Source organism: Nannobrachium achirus, assembly GCF_963921795.1.
Source record: "Nannobrachium achirus genome assembly, chromosome: 9".
NCBI classification, from domain to species: Eukaryota; Metazoa; Chordata; class Actinopteri; order Myctophiformes; family Myctophidae; genus Nannobrachium; species Nannobrachium achirus.
Window position 1 is genome coordinate 53,450,959 of NC_137818.1, and position 25,193 is coordinate 53,476,151.

General features: G+C 42.3%; 1 protein-coding gene across 1 annotated transcript in view; it reads left to right on the top strand.

Annotated features, from left to right (window-relative positions):
- Positions 1-25,193, top strand: part of nup210 (nucleoporin 210) — a 144,170-nt gene that overhangs the window by 97,676 nt on the left and 21,301 nt on the right. Inside the window, exons 28-32 of the mRNA XM_080732510.1 lie at positions 169-327; positions 2,632-2,723; positions 3,677-3,851; positions 7,282-7,457; positions 24,228-24,448. Of these exons, the coding sequence (XP_080588636.1) occupies positions 169-327; positions 2,632-2,723; positions 3,677-3,851; positions 7,282-7,457; positions 24,228-24,448 (823 nt within the window). The remainder of the gene's footprint in view (positions 1-168; positions 328-2,631; positions 2,724-3,676; positions 3,852-7,281; positions 7,458-24,227; positions 24,449-25,193) is intronic.

Here is a 25,193-nt window from a genome sequence, read left to right on the forward strand (position 1 = left end):
CATGCCTTTCATCGGAGTGATTTATTTAGGCCAAACTGAAATGTGCTCCATGTGCAATATGAGCCAGGCTTATTTTTCCAGCCTTGTCACTTCCACCTTGTGCGTTTTGATGTAAAGCTGCTATTTTTTGCCCTCCTTGTGATATCCACTTTTAAACGCAACTTTCAGGCCAACGTGCAGCTCCACTCGGAGCACAACTTCGCCATGAGCGTGACCGGGAGAGCGAGGGGCCGCACGGGGCTGAAGGTGGTGCTCAGAGCCAGCGACCCCAAGGCCGGGCAGCTGGAGGGGAGCCTGCGTGAGCTGACCGACGAGGTCCAGATCCAGGTACCGTACAGCCAGCCTGGGCGTGGGGGTGGGCGATATGGTGATAAATATTGTTGAGGTGATACAATGTCTGCACGATATGCCTTTTCAGAGATATCGTATGTATTGTGATACAATGAGGGAGCCTTATAACAAATCCTGTTGAATTGTTGAAATACAGAGATTCATTGCGGAATTCATTTAAACCTGCATTTTGGTCTGAATCAGTAGTTCCTCAAACTTAAAAGGACCACCTCACCTCTGGGACAACAAAATCTTATTTTGTTGTTGTTTGGGATGCATTTTGCATCATGTTACCAGTTTTAGCATGCGTAGGGGTGAAGGAAAAAATCGATTTGAATTCGAATCACGTTTTTAACATGGTAAGATTCAGAATCGATTCTCATTTTCCAAAAATCGTTTTTTTATTAGATATTATTTATTAGATATTATGATTTTTATGATTTATATTTTATTATTTATTTATTATGATTTTTTTTATTAGATATTATGTTGTGTTTGTACAAGTTAAAAGAATGTGTGCAAGCATGAATACATCAGACATGCCTTGGATTTACCTTTGTGTGTTTACATTATTGCAATAAGTTGATAAAACCTTTACAATTATAAAAGCTATGTAAATGTACTCTGCTTTCATGCCAGCAGACTGGAGTAGATCCTGATATCCTATGAACTGAATATAGAATCGTTTTGAATCGAGAATCGTTTTTAAATCGGAACGTTTCTGAATTCGAATCTTTTGGATTTGAAAGAATCGAAAAAAATCGTGAATCGTGACCCCAAGAATCGATTCTGAATCGATTCGTGGGATACTCAAAGATTCGCAGCCCTATGAAATACTAAAATATCTAAAAACACAGATTGAACACCAAAAATAACTCTTGTTATTTTGTGTTGATCGTGTCCCAAACAACAATAAAATAAGTTCTGGTTGTCCCAGAGGTGAGGTGGTCCTTTAAATGTCAAGGTCTCCCCTTAACTTAACAAATTAAACCAAATGGACCCGTAAGGGTTCATTTGGTTTCATTTGTATACTGTCAGAGTTACATACTTGTAAGGATCAATTTAGACCTCCCAAAAGGAACCATCCCTAACCCGGACCCCACTTTGAGGACCACTGGTCTAAATGGTCTGTTACTCCTTTTTCTTTTAGTTTTTGTTACCTTGAACTGCAGGTGGTTGTACTGTTAAGTTACTTGAAAAATACATAAAAAACATAAAAAACAACATGAAAAAGAATCATGATAAGATTGTGTATCGTGATACAGCTTGGGAAAATATTGTGATATTGTATTTTTCCATATCGCCCACCCCTAGCTACCTGGGAGTGGGGGGATTAACATTCCTCTGAGAGTCTTGTGTCAGAACACGGCACTGCTGCCACATGTATGACCGCACTGCCACTGGCCTTGGTTTATCATGGACAATTGTGCGTATGGTCCCGTGTCTCCTCCTCCTGCCGCTAGAATATAAAGAAGCCCGGGCCTGAACGATAAGATCAGATAAACCTTTATTATTGATCCCAGCGGGGAAATCGGGGTGTCATGGAAGCAGCACAAACAATGAAACACAGGGACAGGTAACGGGTTAGCAGATCTACAAGCACACAACGCCTCGCACCGCGAGGCGTTGTGTGCTTGTAGATCTGCTAACCCGTTACCTTAAGAGTAGAGTCGAGAATCAAACCAAGGTAGCGTCGCTGTCAGGCAGAAAACATATCTCTGTATTTTAACTGTGTTGTTTTTGTGTTTATGCCCTACCTAATCCTACTTGCAGCATCACTCTCATTGATCCAAAATAGCAGATCTACAAGCTCGAAATGCGGCTATTATTATTATTTTATTTTTATTGTTTTGAATCGTGAAGTTTCCACCCGACAGACGATGGATAACTAGAAATTAAATCAAATAGTTAGATTTACCCATAGACGTATTGCCCTGAAGCTGACTCTGAATGATGAGTTGACCTACTGTATGTTTATTCCGTCAATAAATATACATATAATTTAAGGTACAGTAAATATGTGCATGCGTATCTGACTATCAACATTGAACGTGAGAGTGATAAATACAGTGTCAACTTGGCCTATATATTTACGTATAGCCTGTCAACTGTGAATATATCAAGTCATAAATAAGTGATGCGTCACAGCATCAATGTGTCATGGTTAACGCAGTGTGGCCGTTGAGGGTGCAGGCTTCACGTTGCATTATTGCCACGATGGCATATTTATCGTCACTAAAAACCCACAACATCATGGAAAGATTAAGGCTGATGAATAATTCAAGATTCCCGTTGATCAAGGTTTATGACAAGCTGCTGATGCTTGAGCCACGAGTGGAAGCGGATGAGATCCTGTTGGCTCCAAACTCCGTCCTCAAGCTGCAGACCAACAGGTGGGTTTCTAACTCGCCTCTGTCACACGGTACTATTCTTGTACCCAGGATTTGAAATCGGTACCCTGTGTGTTAATGGCAAGTATTTCCTATTACCGTATTTTCCGGACTATAAGGCGAACTTAAAAGCCTCTAATTTTCTCAAAAAACTTGACATTCCCTTTAGCACAGCTCTATCTGTTGGATGCATAACACAACGGTAGCGTCTATTATGTGCGCCTTATAGTCCGGTGCGCCTTATATATGAAAACAGTTCGAAAATAGACCATCCATTGACAGTGTGCCTTATAGTCCGGTGCGCCTTATAGTCCGGAAAATACGGTAAATATCTGGCCTGTTTTGGCCGTAGTGCATTATTCATTTGTATGATTGGTACAGGTCATCGTTCATGATTCATCATGTTATCGTCATCTGCTCAAAAACACAATTAACTCATTGACTGACTCATTTTGACCCCCCTTCTTTTGCGACAAACTGCCAGCATTTTGTTTACCTTTAACGTGGGCGAGTGCATGCACTTCGTGCACACCGGTTCACGGCTCTACGATCCTGCCGTGGTGAACAACACAACAGCTCTCCATAATCCACAGCGAAAGTGTGTGCATGCCTCGTGTATGTTGCGTAACGAGGAAGTGAATGGCGTTCGGAGACGGGATACAAGGTGTTTTGTTGTCCCGCCCCCGTGTTTCCGATCTGGGAACATCCGTATCCGTTTTTTTGTGGATAGTGCGGCTCTATAGAGAAAAAAATACTGGCGGATCTGCGATCATACTTGTTCTATAGCGATTACAGCATATTGAAAACTCGTCATACTCGTCATAGGCGCTGTGGACACATTTATTGCGACCGTCAGGTTGCAGTTACTATCAAAGTAAGTGTCAAAGCCCAGTGTACATCTCAACTGTCCTCAACTCATTGTAACACAAGATGTTTGTGACTGTGTGTCTCCATAGGGACGGCGTGGGCGATCTAGCCTACCGCATGCTGAACTGTCCGGAGCAGGCGGTGGTGGCTCAGGTGGACGATAAGGGCCTGCTGACCTCTGGCTCTCTGACCGGCTCCTCTTCACTGCTGGTCACCTCTAAGGAGACGTTTGGCATCAACCAGACGCTGATCCTCGCCGTCAAGGTTCGCTTCCATCAGTCTTTTGCTTCTGAATGCGTTGATTTACACAGTCCAAACTCATGATGTCCCTCACTCATCCCCCTGTTCAGGGAAGTAATTTCTCTATGGAGAATAACATTGAGTCATCTTAAAATCGTCACGTTGTGGTCGTCAGCATTGTGGTCCAGAAATAAAAAAAAACGGTCTCCGCGATATTGTCAGGGAGGTGGCTATGATTTACGATAGTCAGTCATTAATATTTGATATATATGTTAGTCTGTTTCTGGCAAAAATGTAACTAATTCGGCGACAGTAACATTAGCGTTTTCTCACCATCAGTTGATTCTTCATATCCATACGAGTCAAACCGCTGAGATCATTCGTTTGCTTTGGAACACAGTTCTTATGTGACGCGATGTGAAAAAAGTCTATGGTTATTCAGAATGGGGGGGGAGAAAACGTGAACCAGGTAGGATGGGTAAATGACATCAGACTTCGGTGCTCTATTGTTACTTATTTTGTCATGTTTCTTAATGTCTGACTTTAGCACGTTCTGTTTACATTTCTGACTAAGAGAATAATTAGTCACTAAGGGTTGACAAGTTTTAAAATTGGAATGTAATTATACAGTAGGCGCATTATGGTTCTGTGTACTAATTGTCACAGCGAGACCAGGCATCCCGTGGGGTCAACGCTGTTCTTCATGAATATTGGTCATTTGTGTGAATCGTGCCATCAGAGCAGCAGTGAGAAGAGGAGCGTTTATTTCTTATTCTCTGCTCCGCCCGTTTAGTCAGTACAATAGTGTTGAAAGTGGATGGGGAAGTTGGTCGGTTTTATTTTGTAACAAATCAAGCGCTCCCTTCTCTTGCATGCGACATCAACGCTCAGACAGCGCTCAGAATGAGCCCAGCCAGCCACTGCACTGCGAGCCACAGAGCAGGGCGCTCAAACTTAAAGTTGCAAAGCTTGCAAAGTTGCTGTAGCCTACAGTAGTGTGGTGTACTGTCTGTAGTTGTACAGCCAGTGACTGTGGACTTACGGTTTTTGATTCGCTTGCATCGCGGTCGTGTGCTAGTCTGCATCGATGCGTGACGTTATATAATCAATTATATCCTTGTTGATTTTACTCGACGATGATGCGCTAGCTACATGCTAACGCTAATGCCTTGACCTGGGAGCGTTTCGCTGTTATGCCTCCGTTCTTTCTGCCTACAGAGACTACACTAGTCACAAAAAGTCTCTCAAGAACAGACTAACTGAGCTCCAGTTACAAGTGAAAAGGATCAACCTTTTATTTGACGATGACTAGATTGCAAAAAGTCAGCCAGGAGAATCCACTAAATAAATCATCTGTGATGTATAACACTGTTTCCCAAACCCTGGGTCGGGACCCATTTGTGGGTCGTTGACACATTTTTTGTGTCCCATCATTTTTGGTTTCCTACATTTCGTTTTTAATTACAAACTTATTTCAAAACATTTTCAAAAAACATTCCCTCCCAAAAAAAGCTAAACATTCATGATAAAAAAAGTAGATTATTTTTCTAATTTCACGAATAAAAAAATACAAATGATCTAAGAAATTATCTTAGAAAACAAATAGGCCTATTTAAGAAGTAGTGGAAATAGCTGATCTACAAGCTCACAGTGAGCATTGTGTCTCTGTCTATTAAAGACAAGTCCCTAAATATTAGGATACTCTTATAACTATATCCATAGGCTATATTATATTTTATTGTAGATTCAATGTTGAATAAATGTGGATGATAGCATGTAGTTGTGTTTTCCGTCATCATGGGCACATGCATGTGTTTTTATAGGGCAAAAATAAGAATTAATATTAAAAATTAAGTGAATTAATTACTCGAAATAATTAATTAATTATCAAAAAATTTCGGCGCACGCGCTTTGCGCGTGCGCCATGACATCCCCCCCTGGTCAAGACTTTTTCCTGCAGGAAACCCTGCTTAAGTGGCTATAATTCATAATGGATTTCTTTGTAGGTTGGGGTCCTGGGGGACCAGCAGGCCCCCCCCATGGGGCCACGCTGTTCTTAAAGTGATCCCTGACTAATACGACAAATATGTCTTAAAACATTATAATTGTCCTCTATAACTACAATGTAAAATTAAAAACACCTTAAATATTTTATTTCTTCTAGAAATAGCTAATCTTTCACTCAGTAGGGGAAATGCCTGTCGCAAGTTGATGATGTCATAAATGTCATGTGTCATTTTTATGGCATGCATGTGCAAAAAAACAAAACACAAACATATTTGAAATATTGATTTGATGCTCATATTAACCATAGGAAGTATTAAGTTTGTTTTTATTTTCACATGCATGCCATTAATTCCATAGGGATAGATCACACTTGACATTTATGACATCATCAACTTGCGACGGGCATTTCCCCTATTGAGTGAAAGATTAGCTATTTCTAGAAGAAATAAAATAATTGAGGTGTTTTTAATTTTACATAGTAGTTATAGAGGACAATTATAATGTATTAAGGCATATTTGTCGTATTAGTCAGGGATCACTTTAATGAATATGGAGAGATGGTGCAGTTCAGCCCACTGATCATTACGCTGGCTAATGGAGTTTATTGTCTCTTTAATAGACATTCAAACTCATTGAGATGGATGATGATAACGGCTGTCAATATGATCCGGAAGATGTACCTTTTAGAACCAATTTTCTTTTTTTGCTTTTCATAATTCATCAAACTGGAGCGCGCCGGTGAATGAGCGGATAGTGTGTCGACCGCATAATAGCAACAACAACTCTGGCTGGGATCCAGCCGGAGGGCCTGGTTTGCATGCATCGCCTGGCAAAATCTGTAAGAGTTGTCCAGAAATGAGTTTTGCAAGAATCGGCCTCATGGTGGCGCTAGAAGGGGGCCATGTGAGAAATGAGGGGTGGAGGTTGTGGTTTGGCAGCCAAGGAGTATGTGTGCAAAGTTTGGCATGGATAGGGACAACAGATATGAGTAGGGCAAAAGTGTGACGTGTTTGACAGACGGACTGACAGCCAGTGGAGGTTTTGTCGTCAACAAATAACAAAACACTACCGTATATGTATCAGTAAGACTCCCTAATCGGGAGATAAGCGACCGTCAGATCACATGTATACACCGCTTTGCGTGATTTTAGGTCAAAATCTGTAGGAGCAGTGTGCAAAAATGTGTTTGAAAAAATGGGCCTGATAGTGGCGCTAAATGGGACAGATCCATGTTGATGACATGACTCTAGACATAACGTGTACCGCTTTGTATGATTTTAGGGCAAAATCTGTTGGAGCAGTGTCCAAAAATGAAAGTAGAAAAAGGAACTTTCGACGGGAATTTACATTTACCTTGTGGTCCCCTGATAGACGTTTACTTTTAGGCCAGTTATGACCCGACAATGAGTCAGTCTCTTGTCCTGAGCTTGTCCTGTACTCTCCCCAGGTGGTGCCAGTGTCCTACGTGCGCCTCAGCACCAGTCCGGCCCTGCACACCTCCACCAGGGAGAGCCTGTGGGCCATCCCGCTGGGCATGGTGCTCTCCTTCACCGTCCACTTCCACGCCGCCAGCGGAGAGGCCCTGCACGCCTCCACCTCCATGCTCACATTCACCACCAACAGGTCACTGTCTACATACACACACACACACACACACACACACACACACACACACACACACACACACACACACACACACACACACACACACACACACCTACATGCTCACCTCTACCATCAGCATGTCACTGGTCTACAACTGTTTTTCAACCTTTTTAGGCCGCAACCCCCATAATAATCATATTTGAACTGGGCACCCCCCTACCCTGACAAGCACTAAGAGTTGAGGCATTAGATTTTGTATATTACGGTTCTATTGTGAAAATAGCCGATCTACATGCTCACAACGCTTCGCGCTGCGAGGCATTGTGAGCATTTAAATCGGCTATTTTCACGGAGATTGTGGTTTGCCAGCCAAGGAGTGTGTGTGCAAAGCATTGCTGTTGTAACAGTGTTGTTGCTTTTTTACAAAGTTGAATTTTCAATGTGGTAGGATGGTTGTTGTTGTAGCATTGGGTGCTACTGAGTGCTCACAAGACGACAACACACAATCAAGGACAGAGGGGATTTGATGTAAAAAAAAAAAAAGAAAGAAACTGGTCAAATTAAGGCGTCTGTTTGGCGATATTTTGGTTTTAAACCCAATGCTTCAACACATCAAAAAGACGTTGTGTTATGTACAGTAAGCCTGTTAATACGCTGCTCAAAGAATTTAAGGGAACATTTTGTTCCCTTAAATTCTTTGAGCAGTATATTACAGTATGCGATGCGATAGTATTCGCGAGGAGCGTGACTGTTGTTAATATGCCTGCCTGGCTGCCTAGATATCAAAGAGAGGCTTTTTGAATGATAACTTTATTTTAAGTTGGCAAAAAAGCACAGCATCACCATGATATATTATTACTTATAACAACTACTGGAAGTTTCGACCTGGGTGTGTTGAACAGGACACCAAGTGGTTGAAACCGCTGTTACCGATAATATCGGTGCTGACACAGACTATATTTCCGGTGTTAAAAATGTGAAACCGTGACAACTCTGATGACCTGCCCAAAATACGGATAGATAATAATTTTATTATATTATTGATTAAAACAATTATGTATTTAACGGTTGCAACTCTACTTTGGGCGTTTTTTCATTTGGTGCGTTGACGCAAAGACGGGAGGGAATCTGTTGTTTTGGGGACATTGTTTTTAGGGGTTCAGTGAGTTAAAACTGCCACCCTGAATCCTGACATTTAGCTTTACCGTCTGCTTACTGCTGTTCTAAAGTGAAGGCTGCGGAGCTATTATCCTGCTGTTGTGGGCTGTACAGTATTTATAGTCCCAAGGCCAGCTTGTTTATGTACTGTAAGCTTTTCCCCTGACCACACTTGAACTGAAGTCCAATACAAAATACTCTGGTTGCCCACGGGTCCTTAAAGGAGTAGTTCACCCAAATAATTACTTCTTTTCTATCGATTACTCACCCCATGAAGCATTGAATTCATGGAGATTTTTACTTTATTTTATCGCATTAATCCAATAATTTATCTGGTGGTCTCTCTGGTAGGAGACTCAAAGGAAACTCTTTGTAGTGAATTTTTAAGTTAATGATTTTGGCCTGGACCACTGGCGTAGCTGTAAAGTTAATACACTTATTAAAAACAAAAGGCCTTATGCATATTACATTGTTAAAAGTTAGCTACATATTTTGAGGGGATGCACTTCCAATCTGTCTAAATGGTACGATAAACAGTGTACAGTGCTTCTATTCTTGTCTATACGGTGAAAAAAAGATTCGTTTTTAATTAGTACAAGGATTGTTTTTAAGGTTAAGTCAGTTTGCGGATGCTTCTACATTGCCAGGCTTCCATCAAGGCAACCTTACTTCAATCTCTCTAGCTCGTCCTCAGACGTCCTCGTCGCTTCCAGTCATCCCGGTTCTCTATACATCTGGCCAGCTCGTTGGTGCTTTGCCCTCCTGCGTCTTTCTTGAGTACATCCACGTATGTTAGTGTGTGACGTCCTCGTGATCGGTACGCCTGTGTTGGATCCCATAGCACCAGTTCACTGCCTGGCACCTCTTGGTGTCTTTGGCAGTGTCCTGCTGGTCTCATTCTAGTGTTAATAGTTCTACATTAGTACTGGTATAAGCCATTATGACAAGACAAACCTTTTCCTTTCTGCTTCAGTCGGAGGCAACGATCTGTGTTCTCTGAAAGATAACCAAGCTAGCAGACTAACTGCTTCATGGCTAAGGCACTTTGTAACACCTCTCAATAAGGCTATTCAAAGTGATTTACGGTGAGAAGAAATGCATTATGAAAGTACTTTATACAATTATGAATAACTATTCCTCATTGCATTAAAGAATCAAGAGAATAGAAAATAATGATTAACTATTCATCATTGTATTAAAGAATAAAAAGAATCGAAAATCGAAGTAAGTTGGAGTATATTACAGTACAAGCCCGGAAAAATAATCAAAAACCGCAATAAAAGGTAGCAGCAAACTTAAACCATTCAGAACGGGTACACAGTATTGTGTATTATTATTTTATGCTTTAACTATTGAAAAATAGCAGATATACAAGCTCACAGCGCGGCACTCTCGGTGCCGCGCTGTGAGCTTGTATATCTGCTATTTTTCACTGGTTAAAGCATTCAATAATTCTAGGCCTAAATGGGTTAAAGGTCTTCAGCTTTGATTTGTAAAGAACTGAGTTACAGTTATAACAGACCTGCACTTTGTCTGAGAGTTTGTCCCAGCTATGTGGTAAATAAAACCTAAACGCTGCCTTCTCCACATTTAGTGTTTACTCTGGGGTCATAAAGCGGACCTGTCCATGACAACCTGAGAGGTCCTGGATATAGTTCATGACGTATCACAACAATATAAAACAAAACCACATTCAGTGCTTTATAAAACAACCAGTAGTATTTTGAAATCAATTCTTTTGACGGACAGGTAGCCGGTGTAAAGATGTGGGAGCTGCAGTGATATGATCCACTTTTCTTGGTCTTACGGAGTGAGGAGGACCGGAGCAGCTCAGCAGATATATGTCTGTCCAATCGATATATTGTTTCGGAGAGAACTGTAAAGAAATTGTTACAGTAGTCGACCAGTGTTGATTTTCGCTGACGAAAACGAAATGAAATCTAAACAAAAACTAGGGGTGTAACGATACATTATTATCGATACCGATTATCTGCATTTTAAACGATACCGATACGATACAAAGCCAAAACGTTACAATATGTGCTTTTGCATATCGATATAGTAGATCATTGCAAATTAAAATCGATTTTTCGATTCAGTTACTTTATCGTTACACGCCTAACGAAAACTAACCTATGATGACTAAATATATTGACAATTTTATCAACAAATAAAAGCTAGGTTAAAATGTTAGGGAGGGACTAATGGAGAAGAGATCCAGTAAAACAAAAAGACTACCGTAATTGCTGGACTATAAGCCGCACCTGAATATAAGCCGCGCCAGCTAAATTTAGAACAAAAAACAAATGTTTACATATATAAGCCGCACCGGACTATAAGCCGCAGGTGTCCTTCCTGGTACCCACTAGAGCGCCCCTGGTGGCCATTAGCTGTAAAAAAAATCTATATATAAATCCTTGTCAAAGACCATTGTAAAACTAACTAACTGGCCGTTAGCTGTAAAAAATCTTTATATAAGCCGCACCGTTGTATAAGCCGCAGGGTTCAAAACACGGGAAAAAAGCCGCGGCTTATAGTCCGGCAATTACGGGTAGTCATTTTATGTTTGCGCTCGGATGTTGCGCTCTGAAAATAACAGATCTACAAGCTCACAACGTGTCACTTTGCGATGGGTTTTGAGCCAGCAAGGCCGAGTTCTTTTCGCGGCCTCTGCCCGTCCGGAGGCACCCGTGGCGGAGTAGAGCCGAGATCTTCTCACAGCCCCGTCCCGTTGTACTGAGGTGAGGGTTAAGGGGTAACATGTCATTAGGTCGAACACCCTTTGGATTGACCACCTAACTCTAACCCAAACCCTAATCCTAACCTCAGTAAAACTATGCCTAACTCTAAGCCTAACTAGTCTAAACCTAACCTCAGTAACCGTGACGCGGGTGATTATCTAACCTGCCGATGCTCGCGGGTGATTATCTAACCTGCCGATGCTCGCGGGTGATTATCTAACCTGCCAATGCTCGCGGGTGATTATCTAACCTGCCAATGCTCGCGGGTGATTATCTAACCTGCCGATGCTCGCGGGTGATTATCTAACCTGCCGATGCTCGCGGGTGATTATCTAACCTGCCAATGCTCGCGGGTGATTATCTAACCTGCCGATGCTCTCGGGTGATTATCTAACCTGCCGACGCTGTTCCACCCTACGGGAGTTCGACCTATGGGGCAGTTCCCGGTTAAGGTTTGGTTTAGGTACCTCCCGGCGCTCTGTATCGTCGGCAGGTTAACATTTCACCTGCGTCACTTGAGGGGCCGCGGCCCCCCTCCATGGGGATGCGGGACGGGCCGGGGCTGTTTGACAAAAAACAGTAAAACTAAGATAACTACAATATGATGCCAATACTTTTTTACTTTTACTCAAGTACCATTTCGAACCCAGGCCTTGAAGTGATCATACTAGCAATAGAATAGATTATAAAGAGTGTTGGAATTGATCACACTAGCAATAGAATACCTGCGTCAGAGGCATCATACGTAAATAAAATCCTTACGGTCTCAGATATTTCATCAAATCCTTTTACGCCGTTTCACGATTCAGAGATCGGGACTTGCCCTGACAAAACGTTTCAGTTGTGAGATTTAATTTTTTGCTTTAATCCACGAGACCAGTCTACTGAAGATGAATGCACGGACATGCTTTTCCAAATCCTGCTGAGCTATAAGTCCTTTTATCTCTTGATTATATTCCTCATTTCCTCAAGGTGATAATAGCGGTGAATTTGTAATCGTCTTAATGTGGTTGTTGAAATTCAGGTCTGAGTATAAGACAAGATGTCTGGCTTGGGTTGTGGTTTCTTAAAACCCATTTAGAACGGGTACACATTATTATGGTACATTATTTTATGCTTTAACTATTGAAAAATAGCAGATATACAAGCTCACAGCGCGGCACCGAGTGCCGCGCTGTGAGCTTGTAGATCTGCTATTTTTGAAAAATCGTGAAAATTAGAATTTTGACCCGATTCTATAAGTGTCTTTTGAATCCTTCTAAGGTTTTTTGAAAAACCTATGTTTTTATGTCAGCAATCTGGCCAGCCATCTTCAAAGAAAAGGTCCTTTTCACTTAACTGGAGCTCAGTTAGTCTGTTCTTGACTCTTGAGAGACTACTATGCCAGTGGTTCTCAAACCTTTTCATGTGAAGGACCCCCAAAATGATATTTATTTGGCCATGGACCCACATCTCAAAATATCTAGTTCCAGGGACCACCCAGAAGCAAAATTTGAGTTACAAACGTTCGCTTTGAAAATACATATATTCAAAGATTTGCACACATTTTCATGACTTTTTCAAAAATAGCAGATCTACAGTATATCTGCTATTTTTCACTGGTTAAAGCATTCAATAATTCTAGGCCTAAATGGGTTAAGATTACAGATGGAGGCTGAACACTGACTTTTAATTGTTCTCTGTTGGGTCCAAAATACAATTACTTCGGTCCTGTCTTTGTTTAACACATTGGCCGCCATTTTAACATTGACTGTATGGCTCTCCTGCCATTTTGTTTAATAAAAAAATTGATATATTTTTTTTATATTGACATTTTTCCTAAATTCTGTATTTTTTCGACAATGTCATACAGAACCTCAAATGAAACGGGACAAACTCTAGTCTCACCGAAAAATAAAATAAATAAATAAAAAGCTTTTTTTTCTATAGTTGCAGCCATCTCAAAATAGCCATTTTTGACCAAAATCCAGCTATAATTGAAAGAACTGGAGATATTGACCTTTTTGTGATTGATGGCTTTTCGAGCGAATAACTCAGTTGATATTTGTATTTATGGCGTCAGGCACTTATCAGATAAGTGTACTAATGTAATTATGTAATAGGAATTATTTTTAGAATTTTCTGTTTAGAAAAATGCAGAGAAAAATATTTTTATATGCTATGTCTGACCAAAAACAGCAAGTTCACATTGATATACTATTACTGCTACAGTATTCTACAAGTCTGCTACAAGTCACTTGGGGGCGCTGTCTCTCTGTTTCTGTGTGTAAATGCTAGTTGCGCTCTGTAGGCCTACAGGTGCACACACACACATTGACATCAAAGGGGGCATGAGTCTTTACAACCAGTAAGACTCCCTAATCGGGAGATAAGCGACCGTTGGTCGCTTATCTCCACAAATATCACAACCTCCACCTCTCACGTCATACGGGTAGCAGCCATAGTTACACCTGGAATGTTGAATCTCCATATATGGAGATAACCTACGCATCACACAAAGTCTGACCTCACCAGCCCATACTTGGGCATGGACGACTTATATCTCCATATACGGAGATGGCCATATATGGAGATACGATGACATCACAGAGTCCACAGCTGATGATGTGGCGTGATGTCATACAATACACAAACAAGCCCTATATAAAGGGGCAATTCTCACCAGGGAAGAGAGCATTGCCTGGAATGTTGAATCTCCATATATTGAGATAACCTACGCATCACACAAAGTCTGACCTCACCAGCCCATACTTGGGCATGGACGACTTATATCTCCATATACGGAGATGGCCATATATGGAGATACGATGACATCACAGAGTCCACAGCTGATGATGTGGCGTGATGTCATACAATAAACAAACAAGCCCTATATACTGATGCGATACGATGACATCACAGAGTCCACAGCTGATGATGTGGCGTGATGTCATACAATAAACAAACAAGCCCTATATACTGATGCGGAGATATGAGCAGGGCAAAGGTGTGACGTGTGACGTGTGACGTGTGACCGACCGACGGACGGCCGGTGGAGGTTTTCATAGTAAACTGCTCCCTGACGGTCGCAATAACACTTCTAGAATACACCTCTAGAATGGATTGCTATGACATTTGTTCAACAAGGTGATCAGCAATCTCTCAACACGTCGCTCTGCGACACTTTGAGAGCTTGTAGAGCTTGTAGATCTGCTATTTTCACATTCTAGCACATGTTAGAAAATGTCTCCCCCTGCCCCTAAAAAATCCTCTGCACTGCCCTGGCTAGAGCAGGGCAGACGCAGTTTGCTAACGAGGCGAGGCTGTAGTTGATCGATCGCTTGTTGGCTGTAGTTGATGCTTGTTTTGGTGGAGCGTGGGCCAGGGACCCCCACGCCCACCTGGTTCCCTAAGTGTTGGCTGGAGACCAGGGGACCCCCTTTGTGAGACCCCATCGACAGGGACCACTTGTCCCTGCAACTGGATCATGTGAACTTTATGTAACAAATGATCGGCTTATTGATTGATTTTACAATGTTATGTAACTCCGCACTGCTCTGGGAGGTCGGCGAAGCGTTGGACCCGCGGACCCCTTATTGGTTCCGTTAGAAAGGCGACCAGGGACCCCCACCTTTGCAAAGGCGATCATGGCTTGTTTGTGGACTAAATACCATTACAAAACTAATATTATAGCCTGGATATATGGATTATAACCCAGGGTGTGGATTCAAATCAACCATCATCATTATCAGGTACGTTTTAGAAGCATTTATATGGCGAATTGGCGATAATTGTGTGTTTTGTGTCTTGAGAGAGAGAGAGAGAGAGAGAGGCAGATCTCACTGATAGCACTGTTTTTTTATGGGACTGAACACCATCAGGGGGTCCAACAGGGACCACTGAAACAGAGATATAGTGGTCCTGGAGGGAAACACACACACACACACACACACACACACACACACACACACACAGCTGTTCTCACACTTTTTTTTCTTCTCTTTTTTTTTCCGGCAGCCAGCCTTTTGAGCTCAAATGCGTCTTTTGCCAGTTCACTGTGGGTTATGGGGAGATTTATACATTTGTATTGCAATTTATACATTATTACAGTATTTTTTTCAAACACACTTACTTTGATGTGTGATATTTTAGGTTCCCTTTAAGATAAAAGGCTCAGACTTTGTGACGGGCTGTGGAAGAATGTAATTAAACATTACATTATATAAAAGCAAATTCTCGGGACTATCGGGCCTGGCGGGGAACGACATTGGGATTTTCTCGGGACTATCGGGGGAGGCGGGGAATGAGTTAATTGAAGACATTTCTGGCACAACCAACCATTGAATGCATTCCCTGGACCATAGAGAGTCCTCTGGTGATGTGGCTAAATGCAATCAAATGACAAAAGGCTTAAGAAAAGATTTCCCAAATTCACCAGCAAAAGCATACACGTTAAGTTGTTTCACACTTCAGTTTGGACTTTTTGATTTGTGTGTGTGTGTGTGTGTGTGTGTGTGTGTGTGTGTGTGTGTGTGTGTGTGTGTGTGTGTGTGTGTGTGTGTGTGTGTGTGTGTGTGTGTGTGTGTGTGTGTGTGTGTGTGTGTGTGTGTGTGTGTGCAGTATCCCCGATGCAGATTATGAATCGGTAAAAAAAAAACATCTTGAGTTAACCACAACCACGATACGGCATATAATGCCTTACCTAAAGAATGTGTGTGTTCTGTATTAGTGATGGGACGATAAGCTATATTATCGTTTATCATGATTGTGCAGCTCTTTGAGCTCTGCTAAATAGTGACCTGTTAAACAGTGCCCCCTAAGGGTGGCTTTCTTATTATACACACTCCAGTATTTCTCCCAAACTCACTTCCTGGTTTGAGCATGCAACAGCTATGTGCAGCTCTCTCTTCTAGTTGAAAAGTCTGGTCGAATATAAGTCTGTAAGTACTGTTCTTGTGTTTCAGTATCTCAGTAATGATGCAAAATGATTGCTAGCTCCCCTTTTGAGAGCCAAACTGTGTATTCTCTTTGGTAAAAAACGTCATGTTTGTTGCTATTCAGCCCCAGTCATGTGGCTCAGCATGTCAATCTAGCCTGTTAGCTTGTTTACCTAAAGGCTGCAAACCTACTGTGTGCCATGTTAGCCTATGCTATTCTGCTCTGAGCTAACAGTATAAAGTCATAATGCTGTATTGTCTCTTCTAGTCATGTCTTTACCTGTGTATTTTGGAGGTGATTTAATATTATTATTTTCGGATTTTCAATTCATGCCACTTAGAATACTGATGTTAAAGTGCCCTTTAAAAACGGAATTACAGTGTTCTGTGCAAAAAACTGCATTTCTTATGTACTTTAATTAAGTCCATGTTTAAAGCTGCTCTTAACTGGTCTTTTCTTTTGGTTTAAATATATGCTAGTTTCATTTCATGGCAGCTGTGTGAAGGTTTAGCTGCAGTTCATGTTGGCAAGTTAGTTTAATTAATGTAGCCCATTTAAAAGCACTGTTAAAAAGTATTTACAGTATTTACAGTGGAACTCATTTCCGTACACATTGTAACAAATTTATGGTTTGTGTATTTCATGTCGTTTCAGTTCTACAATTTAAAGATATATTAACACATCTGCTGCCTCTTAATCTGAAGGTTGCTTGGTGCCTCGGCGCCACGTCGTTTCCTCCGTCGGCCGCCGCTATTATTTTGAAGGGCCGGAAGGGGGTTGTTTTTGTTTTTTTGGATTATCACTTGACGGCAACGATTACGTCATCTAGTCACATGACAGTGTGCGACAAGAAGATGAAGATGGCTGCGCCCTGCCTTTTGCCTTGTTTACATTTAGATCTGCTGCAAAATGTCTCAAAATGGCTATTTTGTTTAAATGAAGTTTCTTTATGGGCCTCGCCATTGACTTAACATTGAGGAGCTTCACTTCGCGTGCACGCCCAACGTGCGTTGTAAACAAATCGCCGACATTACCGATGCGAGCGGGACCGGAGCGACATTAAGTAAGTAATAATATCTTTACTGTATATACAGTAAGATTCACAGTCCTCACCGTCAATGGCGCCATGGTATTAACCCTTTCAATGACAATCCTCACCGTCAACGGCGGCGAAAAAGTTAAAAGAAGGAAAGGAAAAGAAAAGAAAAACCCCAAAACAAAGACTTTGCCTTCAAATGGAAATCAGTCTCCTCCTGGTCCTTTCTTTTTGGCTATCTGATGTTAACTGTCTGCCTAGCTCTGCAAGGATGGCTACACGCATAGCGAGGGCAGAACAGTAGAAAGACTTCACGACGGATTCATCTTCTAGAAAACAACTTACTTGCATACTGCATTCAGCTTCCTTCTTCAGTCACTCATCAGTGTCACACTCATCAGTGCAAAGATGCATCAGCAACACACCGACGACAAGGCAGAGGTGCGGTCACGGCACTCAGGCTCCAATGCCTCAAGACACACCCGATCGTCGTCAGCAAGCGTTGATGCACTCAGAGCACGAGCAAAGGCAGAAGTGGCACGCACACAAGCTGCTTACGCTGAAATGGAGGCGAAAATGATGATAGAACAGGCTCAAGTTCAAGCAAAGATGCACGTTCTGAAACTGGAAAAAGATGCAGCAGCTGCTTCAGCCGAGGCAGCCGTTTTTGAAGCTATGGAGGAAAATGAAGGCTTTGGGTCACAAGGTGAACTTGAACTCCAGTTCAGACCACTCCCATCCGCCCAAAGAACGTCTGAATACATACTTAAACACGCTAATGGAAATGACAGTGAAGCCGCTGCAGACTCAGGGTCATTGACACTACCACAAGGACTTGAACCTACTAACAATGATCCAGATGTGCACAATACTGCACCTACTAACAGTGTTCCAGCATCACATTACACCGCAAGAGATGGTAACAGTGTTCCAGCTACGCACTACACTGCAAGAGACCATAACAACGTTCCAGCCACACACTACACTCCAAGAGACAGTAATAACAACAATCCAGCCACGCCTTACCCTGCAGGAGCCAGTAAAAGCAATGCTGAACAATTCAACAGTATGCAGTGGACACCTCTTAGCACCTATGGTCAGATGTCACCCATGCCAGATGTAGCCAAGTACCTGATGCGTCGGGAGATGATCACCTCTGGCCTTCTCAAGTTTGATGACCAGCCTGAAAATTATTGGGCATGGCGATCAACGTTCCTTGCAGTTGTTAAAGAGCTGGACCTGGACTCAAGAGAGGAGTTTGATCTCCTGACAAAGTGGCTCGGTCCTCAGTCAACAGAGCTTGCCAGAAGGATGCGAGCAGCACATATCCATAATACGACTGCAGGTCTTAACATGGTCTGGCAGCGGCTCGAAGAAAGTTATGGATCGCCAGAAGTCATCGAACACGCTCTGTTCAAGAGAATAGAAGACTTCCCAAAGATCTCTTATAGAGACAACCAGATGTTACAGCAGCTCGGAGACCTCCTACTTGAAGTTGAATACGCAAAATCAGGAGGGCAGCTACCAGGTTTGGCAATCCTCGACACACCACGTGGAGTTAATCCAATTGTTGAAAAACTCCCATACGGCATACAAGAGAGGTGGGTCAGCCAGGGATCACGGTACAAAGAAGAGTGGCGCGTCCCTTTCCCCCCCTTCCACTTCTTCTCCCAGTTTGTTCGCAGCCAGGCTAAAACAGCAAACGATCCAAGCTTCATCTTCTCTTACAACACACAAATCAAAGCAGACAAGCCCCTGAATCCCCCCAAGACACCTATATCAGTAAGAAAGACAGAGGTCTCAGCTGAAGTTGCAGCTACTCTTTCGAGTGCACCGGAGAGAAAGCCTGAGGATCCAGGTAATATCTGCCCAGTGCACAACATGCCGCACCCTCTGAAAAAGTGCCGTAGTTTCAGAATGAAACCACTGGAAGAGCGCAAAACTTACCTGAGGGAGAAAAACATCTGCTTTAAGTGCTGCTCTTCAATCCTGCACATAGCAAAGGATTGCGAAACTGTCATCAAGTGCACAGAATGCAACAGCGACAGGCACATATCTGCGCTACATCCTGGCCCAGCACCATGGACCTCTGCTAGCCTAGAGACTGCAGCAGAGCAAGGCGGGGAGCAAGACCTTCCTGAGAATCCAGAGGTTAACTCAAAATGCACTGAGGTCTGTGCAGGAGCTGCAAGTGGAAGGTCGTGCTCAAAAATATGCTTAGTTTCAGTGTATCCAGCTGAACAGCCTGAACGGGCAGTTCCTATGTATGCCGTTTTAGACGATCAAAGTAACCGATCACTGGCACGATCAGACTTCTTTGAACTCTTTGACGTAAAAGGAGGTGAAGTCCCCTACATCTTAAAGACCTGCTCAGGTGTTGTGGAGACTTCTGGAAGGAGAGCGACAAACTTTGTTGTTGAGTCTATGGATGGACAGGTACAGCTCACTCTTCCTACACTCGTCGAGTGTGATAGGATCCCAGACGACAGGTCTGAAATCCCCACTCCAGAAGTAGCACTCCATCATGATCATCTGAGGCCAGTAGCAGACAAGATACCTCCACTCAACCCCGACGCCCAGATCCTGATCCTCTTAGGGAGGGATATCCTAAGAGTCCATAAAGTGCGGCAGCAACACAATGGAAAAGAAAACGATCCCTTCGCACAAAGACTGGACCTGGGATGGGTAATTGTGGGGGATGTTTGTCCAGGGAAGGACGACAAGCCTAGCACCATGAGTACTTACAAAACAAATGTATTGCTCAATAGACAAAACTCCATTCTCAGCCCCTGTCCAAGCAGATTCCAAGACAAAGAAAGAGTTGACGTGTCAGCACAAACTCCATCTCTTCAGAGCGACAAGGAGTCTTCAGCTCTCGGGAGCACTGTCTTTAACCGGACTCCTGACAACGACGACAAGCCAGGCCAGCCAATTGAAGATCAAGCCTTCCTCGCTATCATGGATCAAGAGGTCTCTATCGATGAGACCAATAGTTGGGTGAAACCGCTATCCTTTCACATCCCACAACGCAGTCTTCCCAACTATGCAAAAACCTCAAAACGACTCACCTCCCTGAGACGCACCCTGGATAAAAAGCCAGCCACGAGACAGCACTTCACTGAGTTCATGAAAGACATCTTCAATAACAATCACACAGAACCTGCTCCTTCAAGCACTTCAAACAGTGCCACAGTCATGGCATCATTCCCTGCAGAAGATCTCGCCAACACTCCAAAGGATCTTGACCTGGGAACTGACACTCTGGGGCAAAGTCTTGGTCTGCTGTGGAATCTCCAAACAGACTGCTTCACCTTTCAAGTGTCAAATGAAAACAAACCTTTCACCCGTATACTCAAGGCCAGTCGCCCAGAACAGCGGCACTATATCGCAACTGAACGTAATCCAGCTGACCATAGCAAGAGACTTGTACCTGCAATCGTAAAGAACACAAACTGGTTCTCCGGCCGAAAGTTCCTACAGATGGAAGAAAAGGAATCCTCTCCAGAAGCAGCCTTCACGCTTGACACGCCAGCAACGCAGAAAATGGAAGGAGGATGAGTCCTCCTTAAAGACAGTCAAGCTAAACACTTTGAGTGGACTGTTGAAGTAATTCAAATGACTCTTAGCCTTGTCTTTAAGGTCCCCTAAAATGTTAATAGTGGTATGTAATACCAGGCGGGGAGTGTGCAGCTCTTTGAGCTCTGCTAAATAGTGACCTGTTAAACAGTGCCCCCTAAGGGTGGCTTTCTTATTATACACACTCCAGTATTTCTCCCAAACTCACTTCCTGGTTTGAGCATGCAACAGCTATGTGCAGCTCTCTCTTCTAGTTGAAAAGTCTGGTCGAATATAAGTCTGTAAGTACTGTTCTTGTGTTTCAGTATCTCAGTAATGATGCAAAATGATTGCTAGCTCCCCTTTTGAGAGCCAAACTGTGTATTCTCTTTGGTAAAAAACGTCATGTTTGTTGCTATTCAGCCCCAGTCATGTGGCTCAGCATGTCAATCTAGCCTGTTAGCTTGTTTACCTAAAGGCTGCAAACCTACTGTGTGCCATGTTAGCCTATGCTATTCTGCTCTGAGCTAACAGTATAAAGTCATAATGCTGTATTGTCTCTTCTAGTCATGTCTTTACCTGTGTATTTTGGAGGTGATTTAATATTATTATTTTCGGATTTTCAATTCATGCCACTTAGAATACTGATGTTAAAGTGCCCTTTAAAAACGGAATTACAGTGTTCTGTGCAAAAAACTGCATTTCTTATGTACTTTAATTAAGTCCATGTTTAAAGCTGCTCTTAACTGGTCTTTTCTTTTGGTTTAAATATATGCTAGTTTCATTTCATGGCAGCTGTGTGAAGGTTTAGCTGCAGTTCATGTTGGCAAGTTAGTTTAATTAATGTAGCCCATTTAAAAGCACTGTTAAAAAGTATTTACAGTATTTACAGTGGAACTCATTTCCGTACACATTGTAACAAATTTATGGTTTGTGTATTTCATGTCGTTTCAGTTCTACAATTTAAAGATATATTAAAAGAAGGAAAGGAAAAGAAAAGAAAAACCCCAAAACAAAGACTTTGCCTTCAAATGGAAATCAGTCTCCTCCTGGTCCTTTCTTTTTGGCTATCTGATGTTAACTGTCTGCCTAGCTCTGCAAGGATGGCTACACGCATAGCGAGGGCAGAACAATGATAAAAAACACTCGCGATAATCGTATCATGGAGATTTAATTTATCGTGATATCGTCCTCCGTCATGCACTGGGATCAATTCACCTTTTATTTGCAGAGCTGCATATCCGGTACCACTTAAACCCTCTATAATTGGTAAAATGTACTTATAATATATACTTGATACAGTCTTTTTTTCACTCTGTCAGACGTTTTTGCCAGAAATAGCCGATCTACGAGCTCACAACGTGTCGCCAGCTTGTAGATCAGCAATTCTTTGGCAAATGTTCCGCCCCAGGACAATAGATTTTGATTATCGCAATAATATCGTAAATCGCGATTTCTTTTGTCACAATAATCGTGATATGAAATTTCCATATCGTCCCATCCCTATTCTGTATATGTACTATATAACTAGGCGTTTCCATAAAAGTGCAGTAGTGGTGGGAGTGCCTGGTGGCTCAGCCAGTTAGTGCAGAGTAGACCGTCTGACACAAAAGAATGAATGCGCCAAAAAAGAAAAAAGTGTAGAATCGGTACTTCATTTATCCTCATCACCTCGAATGGAGTCGTTTCCACCTGAGCGAGTTAAATGAATGCAGCCACTGTTGAGGGGACTCCCTCAAATGGATTCCATTACCTTCCTCGTCCAGATGCTGACAGATAATTTGAGGGTGGGAAAGTATCCAAATGAAGGGCTGGCTAATGGTCTGGTCTGAGTGTGAGGGACTCACAGGGTCCTGGAAGCCTTCCCAGTGGAGGAGAAAGCTAATTAGTGTCTCAGTGTGGTGACTGGTAGCTGTAGATAAAGAGGGTAGGAAGGTGATCAGGAAATGCTGTGATGTACAGTGACAAATGCAACAATAACAGTGATATTATAATGTGTATCGTCATTGTCGGGTGGAAACCTTGTATGTCCAAAACCGTTTGTTTTGTGTCTATCATTTTAAAAATGATTTAAACTAGTGAAAACAGCCGATCTACAAGCACACAACGCCTCGCACCGCGAGGCGTTGTGTGCTTGTAGATCGGCTGTTTTCACTACTTTTGTGCGACGGCCTTGTATGACGAAGCAGGGCTTTACTTTACGAAAGAACGTACACATTTGAAACTTGGAGATACGAGGTTTCCACTCGACAGCGTCGATATATAATAAGCACTTTCAACCTCTCCAACCTACAGTATTTTGGGCTTGTCATTATAGGCAAATACTTTCCATACCTTTCCAAAATAGTGAAAATAACGGTGCCACGCTTTGAGCATGTAGATCTGCCATTTTTGACAAACCCTGAAAATGTGTGCAAATCTGTGAATATATATTCTTTTGAAGCGAACATTTTTAACTCAAATCTTTGGTCATTGTAGCTAAATATTTCGATGTGGGGGGTCCTTGGTCAAATACATATAATTCTAGGGGTCCTTGACATTAAAAACTTTGAGCACCACAGCTAAAGAAAAATGTGTTTTCTCAGAAAACCATTAAGATTTAGAAGACATTTTAAGGTGTTTTTCAGGTCTTGATGGGTTAATGAAACAAGGGATAGGCAGCTGGGTCCCACATACAGTAGGGTGGAGTGAATTGACGTATGCCCATACATGGAGAACACTGACGACATCAGTAGGACTAAGTCCATGCGTGTCAGTGTGATGTTAGTGTGATTTAAAACAGATATGTTTTGTACAACCCTGTACATCATGCAAGTACATTAATGTCAGGGGAAGTAGCTAAGAACGTAGGCAAAGATCTAAGCTATCCGTGTGCGAAAGTTGGAGTCTGTAGAACCAACCATATGCTGTGAGACCCTGTCCATGCGACTCGGGCCCATCAGGCTTCAATTAGTAGTTGGGATGGGATGTTCTCAAGCTATTATTGGTCTAAACCAGTGGTTCCCAAACTTTTTAGCTCATGACCCAAAGAGAGATTAGATGTTGGCCCGGTACCAAAACTAGTGAAAACAGCAGATCTACAAGCACGGCTATTTTCACTACTTAAACATTTGTTTTCTAATTTATGGAATGACTTAGATTTCACTTTATTTCTTTATGAAAGAATCATTGATTTTTTGATTTTTTTAAATTCATGACAATCTGTGCTTTTTTGGGAATGTTTCTTTTATGTTTTGAAATAACAGTTAAAACCAAAATGTAGGAAGCAAATATTAAGGGACCCATAAAAGTGGGCTTGAGAACCACTGGTCTAAACCTATTTGGGAGTTATCTGACTGATCACTGTGTTGTGTTGTGTTCTGGGTGGTCCCTCCTATCCAGGGATGACCTGGTGCAGGTGGGCAGGGGTCCCGGCAACGACACGCTGACGGTGAGGACGGTGAACGTGGGCCTCACCCTCCTGGCGGTGTGGGACCCCCAGCAGGCGGGCGTGGCAGACTACCTCCCCCTGCCCGTCCAGCACGCCATCCACCCGCAGGACGCCCACCGGCTGGTGGTGGGAGACGTGGTCTGCTTCAGCGCCCACCTCGTCGGCCCCGAAGGTGAGACCATTATACTACCAAGTGTTGGAAAAAGTACTAAAACAAACGTACTGCAATGTCGAAAATACTCCATTACAAGTAGAAGTCTGGAATTCAAAGTACAAAGGTGTTTATATCAAAATGTACTCCCAAGTTACCAAAAGTGGAAAGTACTCGTTATGCAGAATTTTCCGTTTCACAAGTTTTCAAATCTTTTGAAAATGGCTGATCTACAAGCTCACAATGCGTTGCGATGCGACACATTGTGAGCTTGTAGTTCGGCTATTTTCAAATGGCCGAAATGTGGTGGCTGAAGTGGTTAATGTATGTTTTGTGATAATAATCTAAATCTACAAAGTAACTAGTTTAAAGTTTTCAAATAATTGTAGTGGAGTAAAAGTACAATATTTGCTTCTGAGATATAATGTAGTAGAAGTAAAAGTATTGGAAATTGTAAATACTCAAGTAAAGTACAAATATCTCAAAATTGTACTTAAGTACATGTACTTAGTTACTTTACATCACTGAATTCTTCCAAGTGCTGAAAGTATGCATCATGTGTACATGGCTTAGTTTTTGAGCCACGCACAGAGGAAAACAGGGTGAACCTGCGTCAGACCCCAGACCTGCAAGTGCATCATGGCGCATGCTTAAAAATAACAGATCTACAAGCTAACATCCTCTACCATTGTGTTGATAACTCGCAAATCTCTTCTTTTTGCACATGTGATAACCTTCTGCTAACTTAAATGTGCTGTTACATGGA